At 36.7% G+C, this 25,719-nt stretch overlaps 1 protein-coding gene across 5 annotated transcripts in view; it reads right to left on the reverse strand.

The window, feature by feature from the left end:
- Positions 1-25,719, reverse strand: part of LOC131042252 (mediator of RNA polymerase II transcription subunit 31) — a 99,988-nt gene that overhangs the window by 11,727 nt on the left and 62,542 nt on the right. For 3 of the 5 annotated variants that reach the window (XM_059216950.1, XM_057975581.2, XM_059216949.1), the window contains one exon: positions 22,620-22,661. The exons of the other annotated variants lie outside the window; for them this stretch is intronic. In XM_059216950.1, the coding sequence (XP_059072933.1) occupies positions 22,620-22,661 (42 nt within the window). The remainder of the gene's footprint in view (positions 1-22,619; positions 22,662-25,719) is intronic. 5 annotated transcript variants of the gene reach the window in all.

The following is a 25,719-nucleotide window of genomic DNA, read 5'->3' on the forward strand; positions in this document are numbered from 1 at the left end:
TCCTCGTGAATGTCTCAATGCTGAATGCCATGAAGGTGCAAGGTGTAGATGTTGACTTCCTCTTAGTTTTGAATCTTCCTATTGCCTTGGAATGAACCTTGATGTCACAACTGCTTCTTCACTCCTTTGGAATTCTTTCTTTGTGTTCCCTTCATGTTGTTGATTCTTTCTTCCACTTCCTTGGATGTGTGGATCATGTTCTTGTATAAGTGAATCCTTCTTGTGTAGTCACCTTCCTTGATACCCTTGTACTTGCCGATGAAATCTTTCCTCTTGAATGTTATGCTTGCCTTGTGTCCTAGACCTTGACCTTGATGTAGAAATTTCCTCCTTGGAGTATTGTGTCAATCTTCCTACAATCTTCCCCCTTTGATCTCCTCTTTTACCACCTGCAAAACAAACAAATAGGTATCAAAAGCACATAGCATATATCTAATTTCATCCATCTTTTATTCCTTATGTGTTCTAATTTTGTCTGATTTGGACGATTTTAACCTTGATTTGATGCTCCTGACCCAGGGATGTGTCTGATAATGCTTATGAGCTTCGCTGATATTGAAGACAGGTGAATGGATTTGCCTTACACCTGATGAAATTTGCCCTTTCGGATGACTGAATTTGCTGTTCCTTTGATGAAATTCGCCCTTACTGAAGATTAAGTTCGCTGTCTTGCTGATTGAAATCGCTGCTCTGCTTTTAAATTCGCTATTTAGAGAAGGAAAATTCTTTGAAATGATAATCAAATGAGTGATTCAATTTGACATTTATATGTGCTTGAAGAATGTGTCTTTTAGATCATAGGCCAACCTGATTTAGTCAAATAAAATTAAAATCATCTCCTCCTCAAGGTAGTCGACTTGATTAGTTTTTTAAACATTTTCCTTTTTCAAATTCAACTTTTGGCACCAAGTGTTTGTATATATTGTCGGGCATGGTAGTTAAGCAATTCACTCCTAAAAGGGAGCAATGGAAATGAATTTCGCTCCTAGAAGAGAGCAATGGAAATGAATTTCTCTTGCCATCTAGCTTGCTTCTTGTCATCTTTCTTGTCAATTTGTCTCTTGTCACCAATTCATACCTTAAGTTTCTCATCCCCCTTGCGCGGAAATGCTTCAAATGATCTTCAAAACATGTCTTAGAAGCCATTTCGCTCTCATGAAGGAGCAAAGGAAGAGAAGTTTGCTCCAAATGAGGAGAAATGGAAGTGAATATTGCTCCTAAGAGGAAGCAAAGGAAATGGCTTCAAATTCACCACTTAGCTAGATTTCATCACTTTGCCCTTGTTTCATCCACTTCAATGCATCAAATCACCCTCAAGAAAGGCCTTGGACGGTAGTTCACTCTCATGAAAGAGAAAAGGAAGGTAGCTTTGCCCCTAAGAGGGAGCAATGGAAGTCAAGGTTGCTCCTAAAGGGGAGCAAAGGAAGTCAAGTTCGCTCCTAAGAGGAAGCAAAGGAAATGACCTCATACTTAATCTGATGGTATGATGAAAGAATAAGTATCTGGTCGATTACTAAGGGGGGGGTGAATCAGTAAACAGAAAAACTGATACAAACTTCCCAAACTCAAACTCAATCACACAAAGTAAAAATATCACTGTCAAGATCAATACTCATAAGAATACTCAACATCAACCGGTTAACTGTTATACCAGTTTAACAGTAAACAACTTTAATCTTGTAAACATCCAAATGCTTAATCATATATCAACACACTTCATCTCTCAATGCTTCTAGTTATCATGCCATATCAAAAGTTAATCAAATCAACAAATAAGATCATAACCACAAAAACATTCACCACATGACACAAATGTTTATACGTGGAAAACCCAAATAGGTAAAAACCACGGTGAGATGAGACTCACAAGATAGCTATCTGAACTCTTCTGAAGTTCGCCCTGTTAGGAGCCAAGCTTGTTAAAGCTTTTACAATAAGTCCTATTAAGAACTGATCCTATTAGGAATCACCCGGTTAAGGGATTTACAAATGCCTTGATAAAAAGCAACTACCCTGTTAGGAGTAACCTCGATAGAGGATTTGAGAATCCAAGTTAATGGAACACCTTGTTAGACGATTTAAGAAGTAACCAAGCTTGTTAGAGCTTACCCAGTTAGGGGATTTTAATTATGTTGTAATTGTTAGAAGACAACAGGTTTTTCTTGATCTGTCTAAATAGCACTACATTTGCTTGATCATATCCTTTTAAGCTTCAATCTGCCTTACACAAACTACAAATTCATTATCCGGTTAAGCAACCACACACTCAACTGATTTCTGCCAACACCTTTTACAAAACAACTTCATCGACCTTAAATACAAATCAATTAGGTCAGTAACACAACAAAAACCTAATTCTCTCATAAAGATTACAAACAAATCGGTTCAAGTGTGACCGTTGGATTCACATAGCAATCTGTACACATTCTTCAAGAAAATTTCAACGATCCATGATCACCGCTTCATCGGACAAAGGTTAATAGCAAAAGAGACTAACACTATTCTAGAGAGCAGAAAAAAAGTGGGGGTCCCCATTGGCAATGAGGCAATGTGTGAAAACATCACAACAAGTTGCACCATCATGACTGATGCTTGAACTGATAGAAGAGATAGAAGATTGTTGAATTTTTTTGTTTCTTTCTCAAATAAATGTATTTCATGAAATCCATTGATTTAGTGATTAATATTTCTAATTTCTAATATACTAAATTGTTGATTTTGGTTTTTTCAGGTGGCATAGTGTTCTTAAAGTCAAATGATGCTTCAGAAAACACAAAAATGTCAAATTCCTTTGTGAGGCTTTGGAGTAAGTCTTGGCCGAGGTGAGCAAAAAGAATGTAGCACAAATAATGCAACAAATTATGTTATTATAGCTACGCTACTCATGGATAGGCACCAATCTTTGTTTTGGACTCCCTGCTTGGCAAACTTCCATGGATCAAAACTTGTATAGAGTGTGCAAAAAATATTTGTAAATATATATATAATCATACTCAAATCCTCAACATAATGAGAAAATTCACAAATAAGAAAGCATTGGCTCTACCTAGAATAACCTGCTTTGCAAACAATTTTATCATATTGCAATCTTCGGTTTAATCAAAGGCTGCTTTCACCCATACGTTTGATAGTGAGGAGTGGTGTACATCATCCTATGCAAAGACCAATGCAAAGGTTGACGTGGTTGATTGAATCTTTGATGAGCATAGTTTTTGACAACCAGCCAAGGAAATTGTAGAGGTAAATTTCCATTATATTTTCGTTCATATTTCTATGTTAATGTTTCACAATGATTGCAGTTCACAGAGCCGTAAGTTGTTCTCCTACAAGTTGCTGATGGAGAGAAGCCTGCAATAGGCTACATATATGACGGCAATAGATAAGGCAAAGGAGGCAGTTAGATTTATTTACTTATTTAGAGGTTGAAAATAAATATTCATCGCGTATGGGAGATCAGCAATTGATAAAGGCACCTTCAACTTCACAAGCCTTTAAATGCAGCTGCCAATTTCCTTAATCCAGCATTCCAATTTCGCACAAATTTCAAGGCCGATGAGGAGGTGTTGAGTTGTCTCTAGACAGTCGTGGAACGAATGGCACTTGATTCTTTGGTTGGAGTGAAGATAATCATTGAGATAGAAATCTTCAAACTTGTACAAGGAAACCTCTTTGTACAAGACATATGCAAGGCAACTCAAATGACATTACAACTAGGTAAAAATCATCTAAAGGCATAATTTAAATTTCAAAATTAAAACTTTTCTCTTTTATGTTACAGAATAGGATTGATTGTTATTTCTTCACATTTCAGATGCATGGTGGGAAAGGTTTGATGCTAAGGTGCTGATTCTTTAGAGGACTGCAGTTTGTCTTGAGCCAACCATGTAGTGCTTCACGCTATGAGCACAATTGGAGTATATTTATGCATAGACACTCCAAGAAGCCCAGGAGATTGTTAGTGCAAAGGTTGAACAATCTTGTGTATGTTCATTACAACCTTTGCCTCCATAAAAACATATCTTGGCCATTGACTTATCTCCTATCACTGTAAAGGAGGTTGATCCAAAGGTCAGATTGGATCCCCAAAGTTGATGATCCTATCTTCAACGATAAGGACCTTGCATGGCTTGATGAGGTGGACCAAGAGAGAAAGGCAATAGCCATGGCAAAGGAGGAGGATAGAGCAAGAGCAAATAGAGCACAAGGAAACACCTTGGATGTTGGCGTTACTGAGACACGGGCAGATATCATAGCTGCATCATCATCCAGGGCCAATCTTAGAAGCTTACGCAGGACTTGCCATGACATTGGGATGAGTGACGCAAGCTTCTTTGAGCCATAGAATTATACTTTCGATTTCATTTTTGTTTTAATGCCATTTATTCCATAATCCATGAGATTTGTATGCATTTGACAATATTTATAATTTTATATATCTAAGTTCTAACAATGTTGTTTCTGTTAATGCATGGTAGCTTATGCAAGATAAGATCTTCCTAAACCTTCCTTGTTCTGTTATTTACATGCTTCATGTCAGATTTATATTGCATATGATTATCGGATTGTACAAACATCACTTATCATTATGCTATCGGGGTATTAACCCGATAGCATATTAAATGCTATAAGTCATCGGGTTATTAGCCGATACATATATGCTATCGGGTGTTTTGAATCGATAATCAGCATTGTGTTAATGGTATAATTACAAAGGCACCGATCAATGGGTGCATTGATCGGTCATGCCTAAAAGGCATGACTGGTCAATACACCAATTGACCGGTTGCCTAAATGATATATATGCCAATTGAATTCATTTGGAGTAGACATAGAAAATATAAAATGATCTCTCTCCTTCAGACCTGCAGATAAAATCAGAATTATCAGACATTGACATAATTCCTCATATCCATTTATAGCATACATAGTTCATAACTTGTTCTTTAATTAAAAATTGAAATAACTTTACATGGTATCAGAGCCAAGGTAATCGAACCTAAGGCTATTCAATTTTGATAAAATTCAAGGACTAAGTTACAAACTACATCACATTTCCATAATGGCCAACGCTATCAGATTCGAAGATAGACTCGGAGGTAGCGAAGATTTTTCAGCTTGGAAGTTTAGAATCAAAATGATTTTAAGAGAAAACAAAGTTGATTCATATGTCCAAACTGAAAGTGCACAACCAGAAGATGAAACCGAGAAATCCACATGGATCGAGGGAAATGATAAGGCCATTAAAATAATAGTGGATGGGGTAAGAAATAATATAATGCCCATCATTAGAAAGCAGGAGACGGCTTATAAAATGTTCAAGGCACTTGAAAAGACATTTGAGATATCAAATGCAAGTCGTACTCTAGCACTAAAACGAGAAATAAATCATATCACCATGAACAAAGGGGAGACAATCAACGCCTACTTCATGCGGATATCGGTTCTAAAAGATGAACTTGCAACTTTGGACTACGAGATCCGAGGCAAAGAACTAACACTCATTGCTTTAGATGGGTTGCCTAGTGGATGGAGCACATTCGTCCAAGGCATCAGTGCAAGGTCTAAATATCCTAAGTTTGAGAGACTAAGAGATGACTGTCTACAAGAAGAATCCCGATTGAACAAGGTAGGAATAAAACAGAAGAATATAGATGAAGACTTGCAAGTCCTAAATACAAACATCAATAAAAAATACAAAAAGAAGCAATTCAGGAAAAGAAAAGCTAAACAAGGCAAGAACACTTCTAAGAAAGACCTATCACATGTTCAATGTTATAGGTGTGACAAATTCGGACACTATGTTGCAAACTGTCCGGAGAAAGGGAAGCAAGCCACATTTGCAAAAGTGAAGAAATCTAGAAAAGAAAATGACTCCGAGAACTATGTCCTCTACTCAGCACTTACAAGCCATACTTCAAACAAATCTAACTCATGGGTGATCGACAGTGGTTCATCCAGACACATCACCGGCTTTAGAGAAATACTAGACTCCATGATAGAGAAAGATGATGAGGAAGTAACCATCGAAGACGATTCTTCACATCCAATCAGAGGAATTGGAACCTGCACCATCAAACTGAAGTCAGACATGTCACTACAACTTGAAGAAGTACCATATGTTCCAGGCATCAAAAGAAATCTAATCTCCATATCAGCACTAGAAGATCAAGGATACAGAGTGACCTTCATGGAAAACAAGGTGTTGGCTTGGCCAAAGAGATCCTCCATCAAAGAGGCTAAGGTCATTGGTCGAAGACAAGGTTATTTGTATGAGCTATGTATAGAGCCCAATCTAGCATTGATCCATGAAGCAACTAATGCAAATGAAGTATGGCACAGGAGATTAGGTCATCTGAATTATAGAGCTTTGTCAACCATGGGAAACCTTGTCACAGGTCTACCTAAGTTGAAGCAATATCATTCAGAGGCATGCAAAGGGTGTGCCTTAGGTAAAAATACCAAAAATGCATTTCAGAATAGTACTAGGAAAACTAGCAAAGTTTTGGAGTTAATTCATTCTGATGTATGTGGACCTATGTCTGTACCCTCGCTAGGGGATTTTTGTACTATGTAATTTTTGTTGACGACTACTCTAGGAAGACATGGATCTACTTTCTGAAATATAAAGAATCAGAAGAGATCCTAAGTAGGTTCAAAGAGTTTAAAACATTAACAGAAAATCTCTCTGAAAACAAAATTAAAACCTTAAGAACTGACAATGGGGGGGAATACACATCAGAACTATTTAAAGACTTTTGTAAAAATTCTGGGATTAAGAGGGAGTTGACAATACCTTATAATCCACAACAAAATGGAGTAGCTGAAAGGAAAAATAGGACCATAGTAGAAGCTGCCAAAGCCATGATACTAGATCAAAATCTAAACTTGAACCTTTGGGCAGAAGCAACTAACACTGCTGTGTACGTACAAAATAGATGTCCTCATTCACACCTTGAAGATAAAACTCCTGAGGAAGTCTTTACCAAGACAAAACCAGATATCAGCCATCTTAGGATATTTGGGTGTCCGGTCTATATTCATGTACCTAAAGAGAAAAGACTAAAACTAGAACCCTCTGGAAAAAGGGGAATACTTGTAGGATACAGTGAACCTTCTAAAGCCTACAGAATCTATGTACAAGGACAGAGAAATATTGAACTCAGTAGGGATGTAATCTTCGAAGAAGGTTTAGCCTTCAAAAGGGCCCAAAATACAATAGAACCTGAAATTCATAATCCTACTCCTAACCTAGAAGAAGAACCTACTCCTGAGCTTCAGAGGGAGTATCTTGAGGAAACTATAAGTGAAACACAAGACCCACCTATAGATAATCGCAAGAAAAGAACACTATGGGCCACCAAAACTATAGTAGAAGCTCAGAAGTTCGCTGCTCCTTCAGGAACCTTCAGGGAAAGCAAGAGGCCTAATAAATTCATCAACTATGTTGCACTTATGAATGATCTATCTAAAGCTGAACCTAACAATGTTTCAGATGCACTCAAACATCAAGTATGGATAGATGCCATGACTGAAGAATATCAGTCCATTATGAAGAATGATGTTTGGGAGATTGTTCCTAGGCCAACCAAGAAGTTTGTCGTGTCTTCTAAATGGTTGTTTAAAATCAAGCATGCTGCAGATGGCAGTATTGAAAAACACAAGGCCAGATTTGTAGCTAGAGGGTTCTCACAGAAGGAAGGAATAGATTACGAAGAAACATTTGCACCTGTTGCCAGGTACACATCAGTAAGAGTTGTCCTAGCCATTGCAGCAGCAAAGGGGTGGAAGGTACATCAAATGGATGTTAAGACAACATTCCTAAATGGCGAGATCGTGGAAGAAGTCTACTTAGAGCAACCTGAAGGGTTTGAAATTCATGATGCAAAGTCTCATGTGTGTAGACTCAAGAAAGCTCTTTATGGGCTCAAACAGGCTCCCAGAGTTTGGTATGAAAGAATTGACACCTATCTCTCAAAGTTGGGTTTCTCTAAGAATGATGCAGATCCTAATCTCTATCTCAAAAGAAATAAAGGTGATATGTTAATATTAATTTTATATGTTGATGACTTATTAATTACAGGAGATAATCACCTAATAGATCAATGCAAGAAAGATCTATCCACAGAATTTGATATGAAAGACTTGGGGCTTCTTCATTACTTCCTAGGATTGGAAGTATGGCAGAATTCTGATAATATTGTACTGAACCAAGGGAAGTACACCTTGGACATATTGACAAGATTTAGAATGCTAAACTGCAGACCCATGACCTCTCCTATGGAAACCAACTTCCATAAACTTAAAGAAGCAACAGCAGAATCAAGACCTACTGACCCCACTCAATACAGGCAGATGATTGGGTCCCTGATGTATCTAGTAAATACAAGGCCAGATATCTGCTATGCTGTTAATGCCTTAAGTCAGTTCATGTGTGAACCTAAGGAGATACACCTGGTTGCAGTAAAACATATAATGAGATATCTACAAGGTACCCTAAAGCTTGGTCTTAAATATGAAAAGGTTGACATAGATCTACATGGATTTACAGATTCAGATTGGGCTAGCAGTGTGACTGACAGAAAGAGCACTTCAAGGTGCTGCTTCAGTTTAGGGTCAGCCATGATATCCTGGATCAGCAGAAAACAATCTTCAGTAGCTCAGAGTTCCACAGAGGCTGAATATATTGCAGCTTCAATGGCTGCCCGAGAAGCAGTATGGCTAAGGAAATTGCTTGTGGGATTATTTGGAGAACCTATGAAACCTACAGTCATTCAGTGTGATAATCAAAGCTGTATAAAACTTTGTATAAATCCAGTATTTCATGACAGGTCCAAACATATTGAGATCCCATATCACTATGTACGAGATATGGTTGACAGGAATGTGATAAAGTTAGAATATGTGTGTACAGGAGATCAGACTGCAGATATTCTAACCAAACCACTTTCCAGAGTGAAGGTTGATCACTTCAGAAAGGATTTAGGTATGATAGAAAGGTAATCTGCTTTGTAATCTATACTTACATATATTTAAGATGTTTAATGTGTAAACTTCTTTGTCATGTCTGGACTATCTCTTGGCTTCTTGCCACCTGTGTTCATATCTAAGAGGTGACGATCTCTTAGACACTGAACACTTGTATATAGACATCATAAGGTGACGATCTTATGATAGTCAAACCAGTAATCATGTTGGATCACTGGTAAGTCATGGATGTGTCATGACTATGTTGTGATACAACATTTGTACAAATGTTATTGCATTATCACAATTTGGATATAATGAGAACTTAAACACTTCTCATATGGTTATCCTTGTATTGCGTGTTAAGCAATACTGATATCACGTGTAGGTGATATCTCAACCATTGATCATGATTGGATCTCTGGTAAGTCATGGATCTGCCATGACTATGTTGTGATAAACATTTATAAATGTTATTGCACTTATCACAACTTGGATATGATGAGAAACTAACCTTTCTCATAGACTTATCCTTAAGTATTGCGTGTTAGGCAATACTAATGTCACGTGTTAGGTGATATCTTGATGAATCTTACAGATCACATGTTTAGATGATTTCTCACATGATCAGGTGATGATTCTCTTACTTTTATCACATGTTAAAATAATACTTTATGTCACATGCTCAGGTGATGTTCTTCTATTTTGTATCATATGTCTTGATGGTACTTCTCATGTATAAATGATTTTTTGCTGACTGACATTATCTTAGTTATGAAAAGGAAATGTGATGCAGGTTGCCTTATCTATCTTCCAAAGCTAAGAGGGAGTGTTAATGCATGGTAGCTTATGCAAGATAAGATCTTCCTAAACCTTCCTTGTTCTGTTATTTACATGCTTCATGTCAGATTTATATTGCATATGATTATCGGATTGTACAAACATCACTTATCATTATGCTATCGGGGTATTAACCCGATAGCATATTAAATGCTATAAGTCATCGGGTTATTAGCCGATACATATATGCTATCGGGTGTTTTGAATCGATAATCAGCATTGTGTTAATGGTATAATTACAAAGGCACCGATCAATGGGTGCATTGATCGGTCATGCCTAAAAGGCATGACCGGTCAATACACCAATTGACCGGTTGCCTAAATGATATATATGCCAATTGAATTCATTTGGAGTAGACATAGAAAATATAAAATGATCTCTCTCCTTCAGACCTGCAGATAAAATCAGAATTATCAGACATTGACATAATTCCTCATATCCATTTATAGCATACATAGTTCATAACTTGTTCTTTAATTAAAAATTGAAATAACTTTACAGTTTCCTTCGACTAAAAATCAAAATTCATTTGTGTACTCAATGAGATGGATGTATACTTGTGTATATGAACAAGTAGCTTCTATTTATTAAATTATTGTGTCATTGAAGTTTATCTATTAAAGAGTGTATGAAACAAGTTTTGAATCCTTAGAAATCTCTATTTTTAATGGTTTTTACAATTTGTCGAGTCTAGGCATCGAGTTCGAGTCTAAGGCAAGTTCAAGCCTTGTAACACTGGTTATCAATAAATAACAGATTGGGGTGATCCTACATATGTGGATAAGTGGTAGTGGTAGGTAGTTTAATCTTATTTATTGTAGGCACGTGAGTCATGTGATATGTGAAGAGTATTGCCTGTGTTTAGAGCACTTTGGAGTTATAGTTTGGAGTGACTTCTTCCAATATGGAGCATTATATGATGATGTCGTACCTCAAGGCTTTGATCTATTTTTGACATCGGATTATTTATATTCTTTTAGTAGGTTCAAAGCTTCAATTGAACTTCTTGCATAGGACCATGTCTCTCACATAGGTCTTCAAAAAAAGAGATTTTGGATTCATTGAAAAAAGACTTCAAGAGCTTTTCAAAAAGTGGTCACGTTAAGGATTTGGAAAAGTATCAAAGGAGATCAGACAATTTGAAGTTGACCATGTGATTCTTATGAATTTTTGACATGTGATTTTAAGCCAATTTTGATATCTTGCAAACAAGGTGAGAAAATTAGTTTTTCTTTTGCGAGTGGAAAGAAATATTTAAATCTACATAATTATATTTTCAAATTTGTGATAATAGTGATCAATCAAAAAGAATTTTTTTGAAACTGTAAGATCCCAAAATAGGAAAAGAGTTCATGTGTTCCTGAGCACGACAGAGTTTTGTGTTTGCAGATTATTTATTCAGTTTGCAAAAGCTTCATTGCATTTGATATTGCATTAAAGATAAATGAACTGTGACAAGATATAATGAACAAGGTCGCTGTGACAGAATTATGCCTAAATAAAATCTCCACAAAAGCTAACAGAAGTGAATAGATTTATTTCTAACCTCTTCACAAGAGTAATCTGAGTCTTCAAAGAAAAAACATTACATTTTATAAAGCATTCAATCCACAAAAGATGCAACAGACTTGTGCTCAGAAACGTATTGCTTTTATTTTCCCCATGCCAAGATAGGAAGTGTGTTCATACTGCTGCATACAGTCACTTTTAGAACTGCTGTTATGACCTCTGCAATCTGAAATAATGCTAAATCTGCTCCATATCATTTTAATCCTTGACCGAACAGCTGTTGTAGTTGAATAGTTCCAAATTAAGTGTGAAGAGGAGGTTCGGTAGAGTTGGTATTAAACAAACTCCACAAAGTTGATAAAGGAGACTAATAAGAAACTGTTTTTTTTGTCTTATATGTCAGACCAGCTGCAAGCATGTCAGTCCTTGTCTCCCAAAGAACTATTTTGTAATTAATCACATGCAGTGATACGGGTTAGCAGCTGAAGACATTTACAATTAAAACATTCACCAAACTTCACTAAAGACAGATCAAACAAATATAGAGTCCTAATTGTTCGAACTCCTCAAACTTTCCCAAAAAGACAGGTCAATCATATATATAGTATTATAGAGTCCTAATGAGAATTAAACTCTTCCTTAAAGGCTGCGGATACTTTATTTCTTTCATATAATGCTGCGATCTCCCTAGATTAATGTTCCAGCAGAATTTGTCCTTAGTTCTTTGTCTTTTTCGATAAGAGACAATGAACCAATATCTCAGTGACTTAATCGCTAGAATGAATTAAGTGACACCAAGCAAACAAAGGCACCCGACAATAACTCCGCGGCACTAAACAAACCCAAAGCTCCTCCAGAAAACATTCTTTCCCTCACGCAAGACTGAGTTTGTCTTTTTGTCTATCTTGGCACCTAGCTGTAGACTCATGCCTTTGAAATTGAAAATCGATCTCACCTCCAGCAATACCAAAACCAGCAAATATCGTGCTCAAAATATTTGCAATATAAATCCAGAGACCACTAATAACCTTATCACTCCCGAAAGTAGAAAGCCCAATAAGAATCGGACCCACAGAAGATTACGGCAGACATAATACTTAGACTTTAATAATTTTATTTGAATTGGCCAGTTATATTCATATCAGCGATATTCATCAAAGCCACAATTCAATTGGAATAATAATAAGAACAGTATAATCTTATTTCTCCACTCCATGTAAAGATATAAAATACCTCAACCAAAGAATATCTTATTTCCGCAAATTTGTCTTCGAAAGAAGACTTCACAAATTTGGTGCAGGTCGCGAATTCACTCCCAAGAAGAAGAACTAGGGTTTCGTCCAGCCCTTCTATCAATCTGCTGAAGGTTTGTGTCCTTAGAGGTTCAACTAATGAAATGCATGAGACAGTTCATCAAATCCAAAATCCATAAGCATCTCAAATACATTGCAAACCCTTCCTTTTATAACAATTTGGTGAGCCTTCTAGAATTTTCCATTTTCAACCTCATGATGTAGCTTCTAGAATAGGTTGGAGAACTTTATTAAATAAAGTGACTTTTATAATTTCTATTTTATTTAAGTCACTTTCAATTAAATTAATTAAAATAAAGTCATCCTTTTAATATTTTATCTATTTGGACAACTTTAGAATAATGAATTTAATTAATTCATTTCACCAAAATTTTGGGTACATTACAGAGAACCTAGTTGTCATGGAGGTTCCTAGGTTTGAGGGAGATACAATTGCTATAGAATGGTGGTGGTGGTTCCAATTCGAAAGGGCTTATTATCATTGTGATTCATGAAAAAAAATACATGATAGACACTTGAGAAGTGCAACTTGTAAAAGGTTTTGGTCATCGTTTACAACTTTACATGCAATTTTCTTTTTTATATAATAGAACAAGTTCTCATAGTAGATGGGTGCCAAAAGAAACAATAGTTGATAAGGATAAGGGGGAGGAAGAAAAGGATGACCATGAATGAGAATCAGAAAGTAAGGAGAATGACAAGGAAGAGACTGAAAACAAAGAAAATAAGGATGAGAGTATGTGCAATTTAGCTCCAAAGAAGGAAGATTCCATCTTTCAATTTCATTGATGCATTTGGAAGAATAAAACCAGTGTACACATAAACCCTAGCAAGAGGTATAACTTCATTAGTATTGACTTGGCAAAGCAACTACAAGTTCAAGAAAAGAAGAACAAATAGTCTAACATAAATGGTAAATTTACCAAAAAAGAAAATTGAAAACTTGAAGCACAGCATGGACAAATATGTTTTGTATTCAAATTTGTATGCTTTGCATGTGAGCGAATTGGATATTGTTCTTAGATATCTTTGATTAGAAACCTTGAGAACAATAAACATTTATGTTCAAAATATATTCATAAAGCTTTGATATAAACTAAAAAAAAATCACATTGTAGGATATTACACATAATGGAGAGATAAATAAAGTTCAAGAATCTAATGAAGTATGCATTGATTTATTATATTAACGTGAAGAGTAAAAGAGAGGAACAAACTATTTTCATTCAAAAGCCAACAGCCAAAAAGGTTGTGTAACCAAGGGAAGTTCCAAAGTTAGTAAATGGGTGACACCATACCTATATCCACATCATTGTGAGAGACAACAATCATGGTGACATGGCAAGAGACTACACATCTCCAAAGCATTAACCATGTAATTGAATGAGTAACTATAGGAATCAATGGCATCAAACAAGCAATGGATATTCAGAGAAGCAAATGAAGAATTATTATGGTGGTTCATGGAATTAGTGTGTATACGAACCAAGGTTTGGATATAGGCACAATCAAGCAAAACACTATGTGAAGATTGCACATGGATGATTGGATGATAGAGGCATCATATTCGTATTGATTTGGAACAGTATTATTGTTTGGCTTCTTCTCATGTTTCAAGAATGAAACATGTCAAGGGGGGAAAGAAAGCTATGTATTGAGGGGTATGATACTATGGTGCATTAAGTATTAATAAATAAAGGTATCGGTGCATATGCTTTGTAAGTCATCCCACTTGTTAATCAGATTAAAAGTATTTATCCAACATGTGTGGGTAAGTGGTAGTTGTAAGTAGTTGAGTGCTATATATCGTAGGCAAGAGTAGTATGTGATGACTAAAGAGTATTTCAGGATTGTATGTGATGGATCTCATATGGAGATATAATGTAGAAAGGCCTCAAGGAGCATTCCACTTTTGAAAACATAGGAGCATTTCAATTATTTATATCGGTTCATAACATAAACAATGTTAAAATAATAGAAATAAATCAAACCCTAGAGGTAGAGAAACGCCATGCAATGCTCCTTATTAATGGAAGTCACTCCACACTATATCTCATGAGATACTATGAATGTGTTTTTTAGGCACTTCCAACACAGAATAAAATACCAAAGTATTTTACCCTCTCTTGAACAAAATCACCTCAAATGCTAAATATCTAATCAACTAAGACAATTCCAAGGTTTCTACTGTCAGTTCTTCACATGTAGGTAACTCAATGTTTTGATGTGAATTGTTGTTTTCACTTGGGGACTTACACAATTGTTCTCATGACTTCAAACTTATCATGAATAGAGTAGGCTTGCCAATGATTTCAAATGACTTATGAATTTGCAATTGAGCTCTCAATTTACTTCTCACAAAGATTTTCAAATAAAATGCAAAAGGATGAGGGTTTAGAAACTCTAATCTAATCCTAGAATGCAAGAGATAGTGAATGACTCAATGAAACTCAACTAGGCTAGGTATGGCCATCAAAGAACAACTTTACACAAGCTTAGTGAAATCATCTAAGGTAATTTAATAGATGGTCAAATTCATACTAAGTAACATCAACACCATCAATTGGATGTATATCAATGAGCAAGCACAAATTGAAGTTAAATTCGATTTGAATTCCAGTTGACCACACAAGGCAAACTCAAATCAGCAAGAAGCTAGTGGTATGGATAAACGAATTTCATTCAAATGCATTCAACAATTTCATTCATTCAATCTAAAATACTTGAAAATAAATTCTAATATAAAATTTGGAGGCAATGAGAACAACGCAACGCTTCAAAATCTCATAAAATCACCAAACTTTAATGATTGAATTCAAACTTGCAACAACAATTCTCAAAAATATCTCTCTTATAAATGAGAGGCAAAATATAGTGTCTCCAACTAAAATGAATGGTAGAGATTCATTTAGAATCAAGGGCCAAGATGATGCCAATATTGCCCTAATTAGGATTTACATCAATAAGTGGAATTAAAAAGGTCCAATGGGATGACACCTAGCCATCAAGTATGGAATCTTCTAGAAGATTTCGGCCTGCATCCCTCTGTCTAGTTGCATACTCAATGAATCTAACTAGGACTAGGTTGAGTTCCTCCATCGTAACACTGGGTAGACCTTCTTGCTGCAAATCAATCACATCCAGGGCATCGGAACAAGCATCGAAAATGATTTCCCAATCCAGCATCAGCTTTTGTAAGTTGCTGGTGTGAATCATGAGAGAAACCAAGTCATCTAGCTGATTATTCCTTATAGATTCTAACATGTTTGATGTAAATAAACTTCATCTTCTCTTTCAACTCTTCCAAGTTCAAGCTGTTGGAGGCGTGAACATCTTGTCCCAATAACTCTTCAATAGATGTAAGGATCTTGGATTCTATCTCTTGAATAGATCCTACCATCTCCATGCACTCTTGCTTTGCATGATCATACACTGACTTCAACATGGCCAAAGAACAATACCAGCCATGGAAATCATAAACATTACCCTCCTGAACAACTCCTTCCTGGATCAATGTGGACATAGGAATTTGCTTCAACACCATGAAGCGAAGAATAGTCTTCTCCTACACTAATTGGAAATCATCCCAAACTCCTTCCAAGTACTGCATCCTGAATATAAGCATCGTTGTCTTATCAAATGCTTGGACAAACTAGCTAGGAAATCATTCGATTACTTCAAAACATCTTTTGTCCATTTTCCAACTTCTTGGTATGTATTCCTAATTGCCTCATGATCAAAGGGGGATCCATGAGCAATAGCAATGGGTGAGACAAAGGTAGGATCCTCACGCCTTAGGGAATCCATCCCTTCAATATACTCCTTGAGTCTCCTGTTCTCACTCTCAAGCATCTCTTTCTTTTCAAGAGTCTTGTCTAACCGTGACTCAATTGCCTTGACAATATCATCTAGCTCCTAAAATTCCCGCTTCTTTGTAGTAGGTCCAAGGTCAATTGTGGTAACTTGATAATCCATTGGTGTGACCACATCTCTGGTCTTATCACCTATCAGGACAGCATCTTGTGCAATGTGTGCTCTTGTATCATCTCTAGTAATCCTAGGGAACATCTTGGCTTTCTTCTTCTCTTTTTCCTTGCCAATCCTAGTTAAATATTAAGTATGTTGCCATTGAAATCTCTTTTGAAGATTGTGGAAATTTTTGTTACATCTAAATTCAATGTGCTGCTTGCTGAGACTATTCTGAAAAGTGTAATTCATTTTACATGTGAGGTTGGTGCCTTAACTAGGTATTGTTTGTGATTCAAAGAAAGTTGGAGCTCTCTAAGTGGGTTGGTGCCCACAGTTGTAATCTAGGTTGGTGCCCATTGGGTTGGTGCCCACACTTTAATAATAATATTTCTAGTTTGCCTTGGTATTTTACCCGAAAGGGTTTTCCACAAGATAAGTCTTGTGTCTTCACTACGAATTTTCTGTCTATCATTTTGTATTTTTTGTGAAATATTGATTCACCCTCCTCCCCTCTCAATATTTCTAAGTTGTTTTTCAAGGAAGTAATCAATATCTTCAGTGGGTTGCGCCTCTATCACTTTCTTCTTCTCCATGCTACTCAACAACCAATCGGGGATTGTAGAGAACTTGAGAACTCCATCCCATCTTCAAGGTGTTGATCTTCATCAAGTCCTCTCAAGGCTGAAATAACCTCATCTTCATCTTTATCCTTGGTCAAATCCACCATGCTATTGCCCAATTGACCTCAAGTTGAATTGTGGGAGATCCTAGCTTCTCTTCGTCATCTTCATGTGGTGTCGATTGTGTTGTAGCATGTAGATCTGGATCATTCTCTGATAGGATTTCCATGTCGCAACCCTATTCAGACCCATTGTCCTTCTTTGTCATATCAATTTCCTTCACGGATGAGGAACTCATGGTAGATTGAGGAGTGTTAGACTTATGTTTCTTGTGCTTTGACTTCTGGCTAACAATCTCCTTGCCTTTTGTTTGTGATCCTCCAGGCATACCGTTCCTTCTTTTGGGAGCCTGACTCTCCTCATCATTGTGTGTTCTAACATTGCTTATTGTCCTTTCATCATCATTAAGATAGGACTCCTCGTTTCTCATCTTATCATAGGTTAGAGTGACATTTAGTTTTCTCAACTCATTAATGTATTTGTCTAGCCATTCCTTGGAGTAATCATTTACATTTCTCATCAAAATATTCAAATCTACCAATTCAGGTTGTAACCAACTATGCAACATGAAAGGCTTGTCATGGATGTGATCCCCATCATCTTGCACCTGAGACCTCTATTACCCATCTTCTTCCATCGAGATGTTATCTGTGACTCTAGATAGTAACCTTCTTGCACAACCTTCAACTAAGTCTTCCTCACTGATATCCCTATTTTAGACATGGCACCTGTACGAGGTTGGAAGTCAATATCATGACAAAATAATTCTAATGATTCATTTTCAGAAGTACCCTAACTTCCAATTTTTCAAAATTTTCAAATTTGTGAGCTCAAAATCAGAAATTTAAACAATAAGTGATACGAATTCTGAAAAATGTGTGAATTCCAATCATTATAAGGTATATAACTCAAAGTTTAAAACTCGGACTCGGCAAACCAAAAAATTGGACTTAGACTCAGACTCATGAAAGACTCGGCAAGGACTTGGCAAAAAAAAAACGTAGTTTTACAAAAAAACATAAAGAAATTAATGCATTTAGAGAACATAAGAGCCATAATTGAAACATTACACATGTCTAATGATCTCCAAACACTCAATATTTGAAATTTCATCATTTATACTCATAGTTTCAAACTTTAAAATGTATAATAGCAGCATAAGTTTATAAATGTTTACAAAATTACATATAATGATTGTTCTAGATCTTGGGGGAGAGAGGAGAGACTGAGATAGAGAGTGGTAGAGAGAGGGGATAGAGGAAGAGTGATAGGGAGATAGATAGGTCTAAAATTTGGGGTAGATAAAGTAAGTGAGATAGAGAGGGCGAGAGAATGCTAATAGGAGCCTACTGATTACTGAAATTTGACTAAGTCTGAAAATTTCAAAGATCTTCTAAAACCTAGAATTTGCATTATAATTCCTATGATCTTAAACCACTCTCAAACATCCTACCAATATATAAATGAAGTATAACTTAAAGTATAAGAAAAGAAAAAGACATATTCAAATGCCACTTATACTTAAATGTTATATTTCATGAAGATATTCTAATGAAGAGAATGAGACTGACTTAAAAAAAAAGATTTAGATAATTTTGACGTGTTTTATGGGTTGCACGAGTCTAGTCAAAAGACTCGTGGATCCAAGCGAAAGACTCGCGCGAGTCTTTTTACTCGCCTCGCAAGTGAACTCGTGAGTCCGTGGCGAGTCCACAAGTTTTTAAACTATGGTTTTATCACCTCTTTATAAACCTGACTTTCAGACATAAAACAAGTCTGATTGAAATGTAAAAGTCTGTAGACACCCCAGCAAGCTCAGAAAATGAAGGTTTTTGATGTCAAAATGTAGTTCCAGGTCTGATTTCCTGAGTTTGGAGGTCTGAAACACCTCTGCAACTATAATTTTAATGGCTGGGATCACTCACAAACATGGCGCAATACATATGCTTGGTGTGACTTTGCCCCAACCAGCTAAAAATTAATGTGCCTGGGCATACACAATGGCTAGAATAATCGCTCAAGTCTGCAAACAAGGGCTGGAAACAATGCAATGCAAGTAAATGGTGGCTGGGAGCAACACTTTGTCTGGATAAAATACGTCTCAGATCCGGTAATGAAGCTTGGACCAGCAATGGCACCACAAATGATGTTGTGATCTCTTCCAATAATGGTGCCCTTTGATGACTTAATAAAATCGCACATCCCTTAGAAATGGCGCACTTTGAATCAGCCTCTTCCAGCCCTTCACACATCACATCAATCACAAAATAATAAAATATTAGGTGCTGGAATGTGTCTTTAATTCATGTTTTCACCTTGTAAAGTCACCACACAGCCAATGTGGGATAAAAAATTGCCTTTACCAGCACATAGGGAAATCAATATACATTTGGATTCCAACACTACGCATAATTTTACCTTGTGGTAAGATAAAATTGATGCCAATTGGGACACATTAACCTTTAAAATTTCACTTGAATTTAATCTCCAGCCACTTAGAGAAATTCAAACCTCATTGGGACACATAATTTTCAATCAAACTCACCCCAGTTTGCAAATTATAACCTTGAGGGGAAAATCGACCCTCATCTGGACAAACAAATTTCATTAGTTAGCTCATTTTCACTCACAAATCCACCCTAGGGGAAAATCGATAGCCATCTGGACAAATAAATTTGATCATTTCATGTAAAAATATCCCCTGGTGGAAATTCGCCCAAAATTGGGACTCAAATTCCCATCAAAACTTGTCAAATCTATCATTATATCCTCTAGGCAAAAATCGAACCCCATTTGGACAAGTAAACTTGTCATTTTCCATCATTTCGTCCCCAGTGGAGAATTGACCTCCATCGAGACACATAAATTCGTCCACATTTCACTTCAATTCACTCATTTTTTCTTCCACTGGAAATTCAAACTTCTAGACACTCAATTTGCATTAAAACTTAGTCAATTACCACCTAGTGGAAAAACGTGTGTCATCGAGATAGCTCCTATAGGCCTGGTGGGAAAACAACCTCCACCGAGACAACCTCAATGGAGATTCCAAATGCATTGGAATTTTCCCAAAAAAACACTTGCAAATTCAGTCCATGAGGGGAAAAACGAACCTCATCGAGACTGAGACCATTTAATTCATTAAATCAACTTCTTTTGCTCAAAAATGGAGTGGAAATCATGCTCCATCGAGACAAACTCCATTTTCACCTTTCATGCCTTAATTTCACGAGGGAAAAATGTCTTCCATCGGGAATGTGATGATTTTCACACCGTAAAAGCCCAAACTTATCATATTTCATCATTTAGCACAGTGGAACTTCTATTCTAATCGAGACTTTTAACATTTTAGCTTGATTTGAGGAGTGGAAAAAAAAGAGTCCATCGGGACTTTGTGCATGTTTAACTTATTCTACCTCCTAGGAGTGGAAAAACGACTCCTATATGGACTTTTGATGCTCTAGCACAAAATTCATACCAATTTGCAACATTTAAAACACATTATGCTCACATTCTAAGGCAAGTTGCAACCTTAATGCTTAGAACAACTTAGGATCACCTTGACATTTTGACATTTTTTAAACACTTTAATCCTATTGACTTCAAAACTCAAAAATTTAAACATTGCCTATACATTGAAGACCTCTGGGCATGATCATATCAAAAACGAGACTCGAGCACTAAAAGCTCAAAATTGCCACCTGACTGCCAAAAACCCTAAACTAATAGAGCAAAAGGCAAGAAACACTAGGTCCTCGTTTGCAATAGGGCGATGTGTGAAAAGGTCACAACAGATACCAAACACAATATTCTTCACACCTCTTACATGACTCTCCTATCTACAACTTTTAACACTCAAACCTACAACTACATGTTGTGACGTTTTAACACATCACCACATAGCAAATGGGGTCGCCTCTTTTTCGCTGGCTAGGTTAGGTGTTTTGTTAGTTTAGTGTTCGCTTGGCAACATTTTTGTGATCTTTGGCCTTAGAATGAGAAGGTTTTGTTTGATGAGTCCAAGAGTGAGTCTAGGATTGAAGAAGTCTTGAGGGGTGAGGTTGTAATCTTGCTTTAATTATTACAAGGGTGGAATCGCAAGATCCCCTTGAAATTTCGCCCAAATAATAACCTTTGTATACTTGAGTTTCACTACAAAATCAACTTGAAATGCGAATATCAAAAGTGGTTAAGTGATGAAGGTTGTGTGTGAGCACTACACAAACTCGTCATCTATGCATGAAGTGCTCAAAACCCCTCTTTCGTGCATTAAGTGCTCAAAATCCCTCTTTTGTGCATTAAGTGGTCAAAACCCCTATTTCATACATGAAGTACATGAGACTTCGGCTTTCCTTTGTTGCACAAGAATGGTGGATCTCCCCCTTTGCTAAATCAATGCATAAGCATTCCTAAATCCCATCCTTGGTGATCAATGCACAAGCATCCTTAGAGTCTGCCCTTGTAATGCATGAATTGCATGAAATTCCAACCTTGGATTTTCTACATGGATATGACTCAAACTCAACTTTATCTTGCAATGAATGCATGACTTATGAGAAATTCTGACCATTGAATCTATGCATGGGCCGACCTTGTTCTAGTTCTCAAATGCGCATATATAGAGGATTTCCACCCTTTGTCTTAATACACAAGGTCTTGAAAAGTCTGACCTTTGGGATCAATGCATGGTTATAGGCAAAATCCAACCTTGTCTTTGGTTTATACATGACTATCATGAGATCCTGCCTAGCTAGGAGATTGAAGAAGTCAGCATTTTGGAGGTAAAAATAAAATTCAAAATTTCAAATCATTAGTAACAAGTCAGCTTCTCCCCCTTTATTCAAAGATGCAAATGATAAAGGTCAAGTTGGCTAGAATGAAAATTGCAACTCTCAAAGGTGTTTGAAACTTATAAAGAAGAGATAGAATCTCTCATTCCCAAGGAACACTCAAATGTAATGCAAATACCAGAGGAGCCAACCTGAGTAGCAGTTTTTCATGTGACCTATAGCAGACTCTGGAGGATTTCAGAGGCAAATTTTCAGCAAGAAGTGGTCAGCCATTCAGTGAAGGAGGTAAGAGTTGATTGCAAAATTACAAAGAGGGGGCAACTTTGAGTGAAAGACGAGCTTATACATGACTTCATCACAATCCCAATCTTATACATAAGCTGCTAAAAATCACAAGATTAGACACAGCAGGGTCAGATTTCTGAAATTCTGAGTTTAAGGAGCAGAGAAGACTCCAAATGCGAGATACAAAAGAGATAAAGTAAATTGCAATAGCATTGAAGCGAGAAGTAGGGCAGATTTTGTATCAGACCTGGAAAAGGTGATATCAAACCTGAAAGAGGACAAATCTGACTTGAGGAGGACAAAATTGGACCTGAAGAAACGAATTCAGATCAGAGCTAAGTGAAGTCAGCAAATGGATTTAAAACAAATCTTGCACATCAGAATTTTTTATGCATTTCAGACCAGACTAGGAGAAAATCAGATTCGAAATTGAAGTTGTCCATATGCAATGACTTGGAAAATCAGAAGTAGAAGTTAAATTCGCAGCAGACAGAGTTAGAGATGTTTTGGAAGACAGGTAAAATGTATTACATGAGCATCTCTAAAACCCGTAAAATTGCATAGCATGCTGAGAAACCCAAAAAAATACATGACATGGTGTAAAATCCGCAAAATTGCATGAGGGCGTGTAATTCCGCAATCACACATGACTAGTGGTGAAAGCCAAAATTGTACAAATGATAAAATTGCCAAATAAGAGAAGTTGTTTGCTTGTTCATCCAAGTCGGCTGTGCTAGGATGAGTTGAAGGGTGATGAAATCAAATCGTGATAATTTTCGCAAGGCTGACCTAGGTAACAAGCATTTAATTCACTTAAATATGTGTAATGTAGAGTCGACTTGCAAAGGAATTAAAATGTGTGGTGTACTGTTGACTAAAACATGGGGTGGAAAACATAAGGCCAACCTCCTTGTGGATGTGTGCAATTCATATATATGCAAGGATAGAATCATTCATGTGTACCAATTCAACTACAATTCGATAGCAATTGAATCTGGTCAGGAGCAGATATTAGAACCCCCTACAGCATAAGAGAAGACAGATCTGAAGTTGAATAAGGGATGGGTTTAATGTGCTAAGGATTCCATGACACAAGGAGTGCGAGTGTAGTGCATAACTCTCTCCAAACTCCACTATAATGCGCAATCACTCCAAAGTCCTGCAAGGCAATACACAGGAAGGTGAAAATAAGCATGTCAAATGTCCATCAATCTATACGTAAGAACTCGAAAGTTCCGCCAAATATTGCAAAGGCATGCGAAAGTTCAATCCAATAGTATGGTGTGTTGTTTATTAGAATATTTAATTAGTATTTTAATGGTCATTAGTGTAAGTTTTGCTTTATTTAGTTTTCTATTCTTGGCTTCTATTTTTAGAAGCAGTTGTTTCTTTTTAGAAACATCACCGCTTGTAATCGCCTATTTAAACAGCTCTTTGATTGAATAAAGAACACATCGATTATTGGAGCAATTAATTTTTCATGGTATCAGAGCGGGTGACGAGCCTGTGCGCTCCGACCTAGGGTTTCTTAACAAAAATCATCTGGTTTTCAGCGTTTATTTTTGGGGTCTTTTGAAAAAATTTCTGGGTCTTCCAAATTCGGTGCCTCGGGTTCCGTGTCAGGAGTTCACATCTCTTTTCCAGATTTTTTGAAATTTGTACCAGCAGCTGCTACAGATTTTTTTTTTGATAAAAAAATCTGATTTTTTAAAATTGCAGTTTGGCCTCGTTTTTCGTGCATAAGAAAACAAGAGGGATGGCCTCATTGACGAATGCAATGTTGGAAAGCAGTCCGAAGTTTAACGGACAAAACTTTAATACTTGGAAGCAGAAGATGCTCTCAATTTTGAGTATCGTTGCCTTGATCAAATTGTTTTGGGCAAGGAATCTCGTCCTACAACAGCATGTGATGATCAAGACAAACATGATGTGAAGAATCGAAAGGCTATCATGCTTATCAAACTATCAATCATAGATGATCAACTCACTCAAGTGCCTTCAAGTAAAATAGCTAAAGAGATCTAGGATCTCTTGAAGGATCTTCATGAAACGTCCGACAAGAGCCAAGCTTTCTTTCTGAAGAATATGCTATTTTCTATCATGATGGATGAAAAGACATCTATCCAGAGGCACATCTTACGAAGATCAAGGAGATCCATGACTAATTGGAAGCTATTGGTTGAACCATGGTGGAAGAGGATATGGTAGTGATCACGCTGAAAAGCCTTCCTCCCTCCAACAAGCATTTCATTGACACGCTCAATATCTCATCTACTAGTGTTGATCTGAAGTTTCCTAATCTTTGCACCAAGCTTCTACAACAAGACAGATGGAAGCAGCAGTTTGGTAGTTACAGTGTCAGTGCAGAACAAGCTTTTACTGTCAAGGACAAGGGCAAAGGTGAGTACAGAACAAGCTTTTGCTGTCAAGCAGAGATTCACATGTCACTATCGTGGTGGACTTGGGCATATCCAAAAGTTTTGCAGAAAGAGGTTGGTTGATCAGAAGTCCAACCCAGGAGGGTCTTAGGAGCATGTACAGGCTCATGTTGCAGAGAGTTCTGAAGAGGAGTCAGCCTTCTATGCTTTTTGATTTTGTTATTGTTTGGGTTTTTTGATTTTTCACCATAAAAAATCATGGGAGGGTTTTGTTTGATTTTTTCCTCAAAAATCAGGGTTTTACCACGTGATGTCTGGTATTTCATCACGTGATGTTGTTTGGTGTTTTCCCGCATGATGTCTGATGTTTTAACGTGAGATGTTTGGTGTCTTACCACGTTATGTTTTGGGTCTTGCCATGCAAAGTTTCAAGGTTTTGTTCGATTTTTTCCTCAAAATATGTTTCAGGGTTTTTTACCATTTTTTCCACAAAAATGATGATTTGTATCTTCAATTTTGGAGGGTTTGTCGATTTTTCCTCAAAATCGTGGTTTCAAGTTTCAGTTTGGTTACCCAACATCAGGTTGGATGGATTTTGGTATTCTTGGTCATTAACATGTTGCAGATCCAAGGAGGGTCTCCGCAACAGAATGTTCTTTCCATTTGTGTTCAAAAGACCTGCAGTGCCTTCTGTAGGGTAGTTAGTAGATAGAATGACCATTAAGGGAGGGTATTAGAATATTTAATTAGTATTTTAATGGTCATTAGTGTAAGTTTTGCTTTATTTAGTTTTCTATTTTTGGCTTTATTTTTAGAAGCAATTGTTTGTAATCGCCTATTTAAACGGATCTTTGGTTGAATAAAGAACGCATCGATTATTGGAGCAATTAATTTTTCATTGTTCAAGGCATGGGGAAGAGAGTAAAGCTTTTCTTGATTATCATAAATCTCTCTTAAATTATCATTGCTTACTTAGGATTTATTTGTCAC

Source organism: Cryptomeria japonica, chromosome 1 (assembly GCF_030272615.1).
Source record: "Cryptomeria japonica chromosome 1, Sugi_1.0, whole genome shotgun sequence".
Taxonomy (NCBI): Eukaryota; Viridiplantae; Streptophyta; class Pinopsida; order Cupressales; family Cupressaceae; genus Cryptomeria; species Cryptomeria japonica.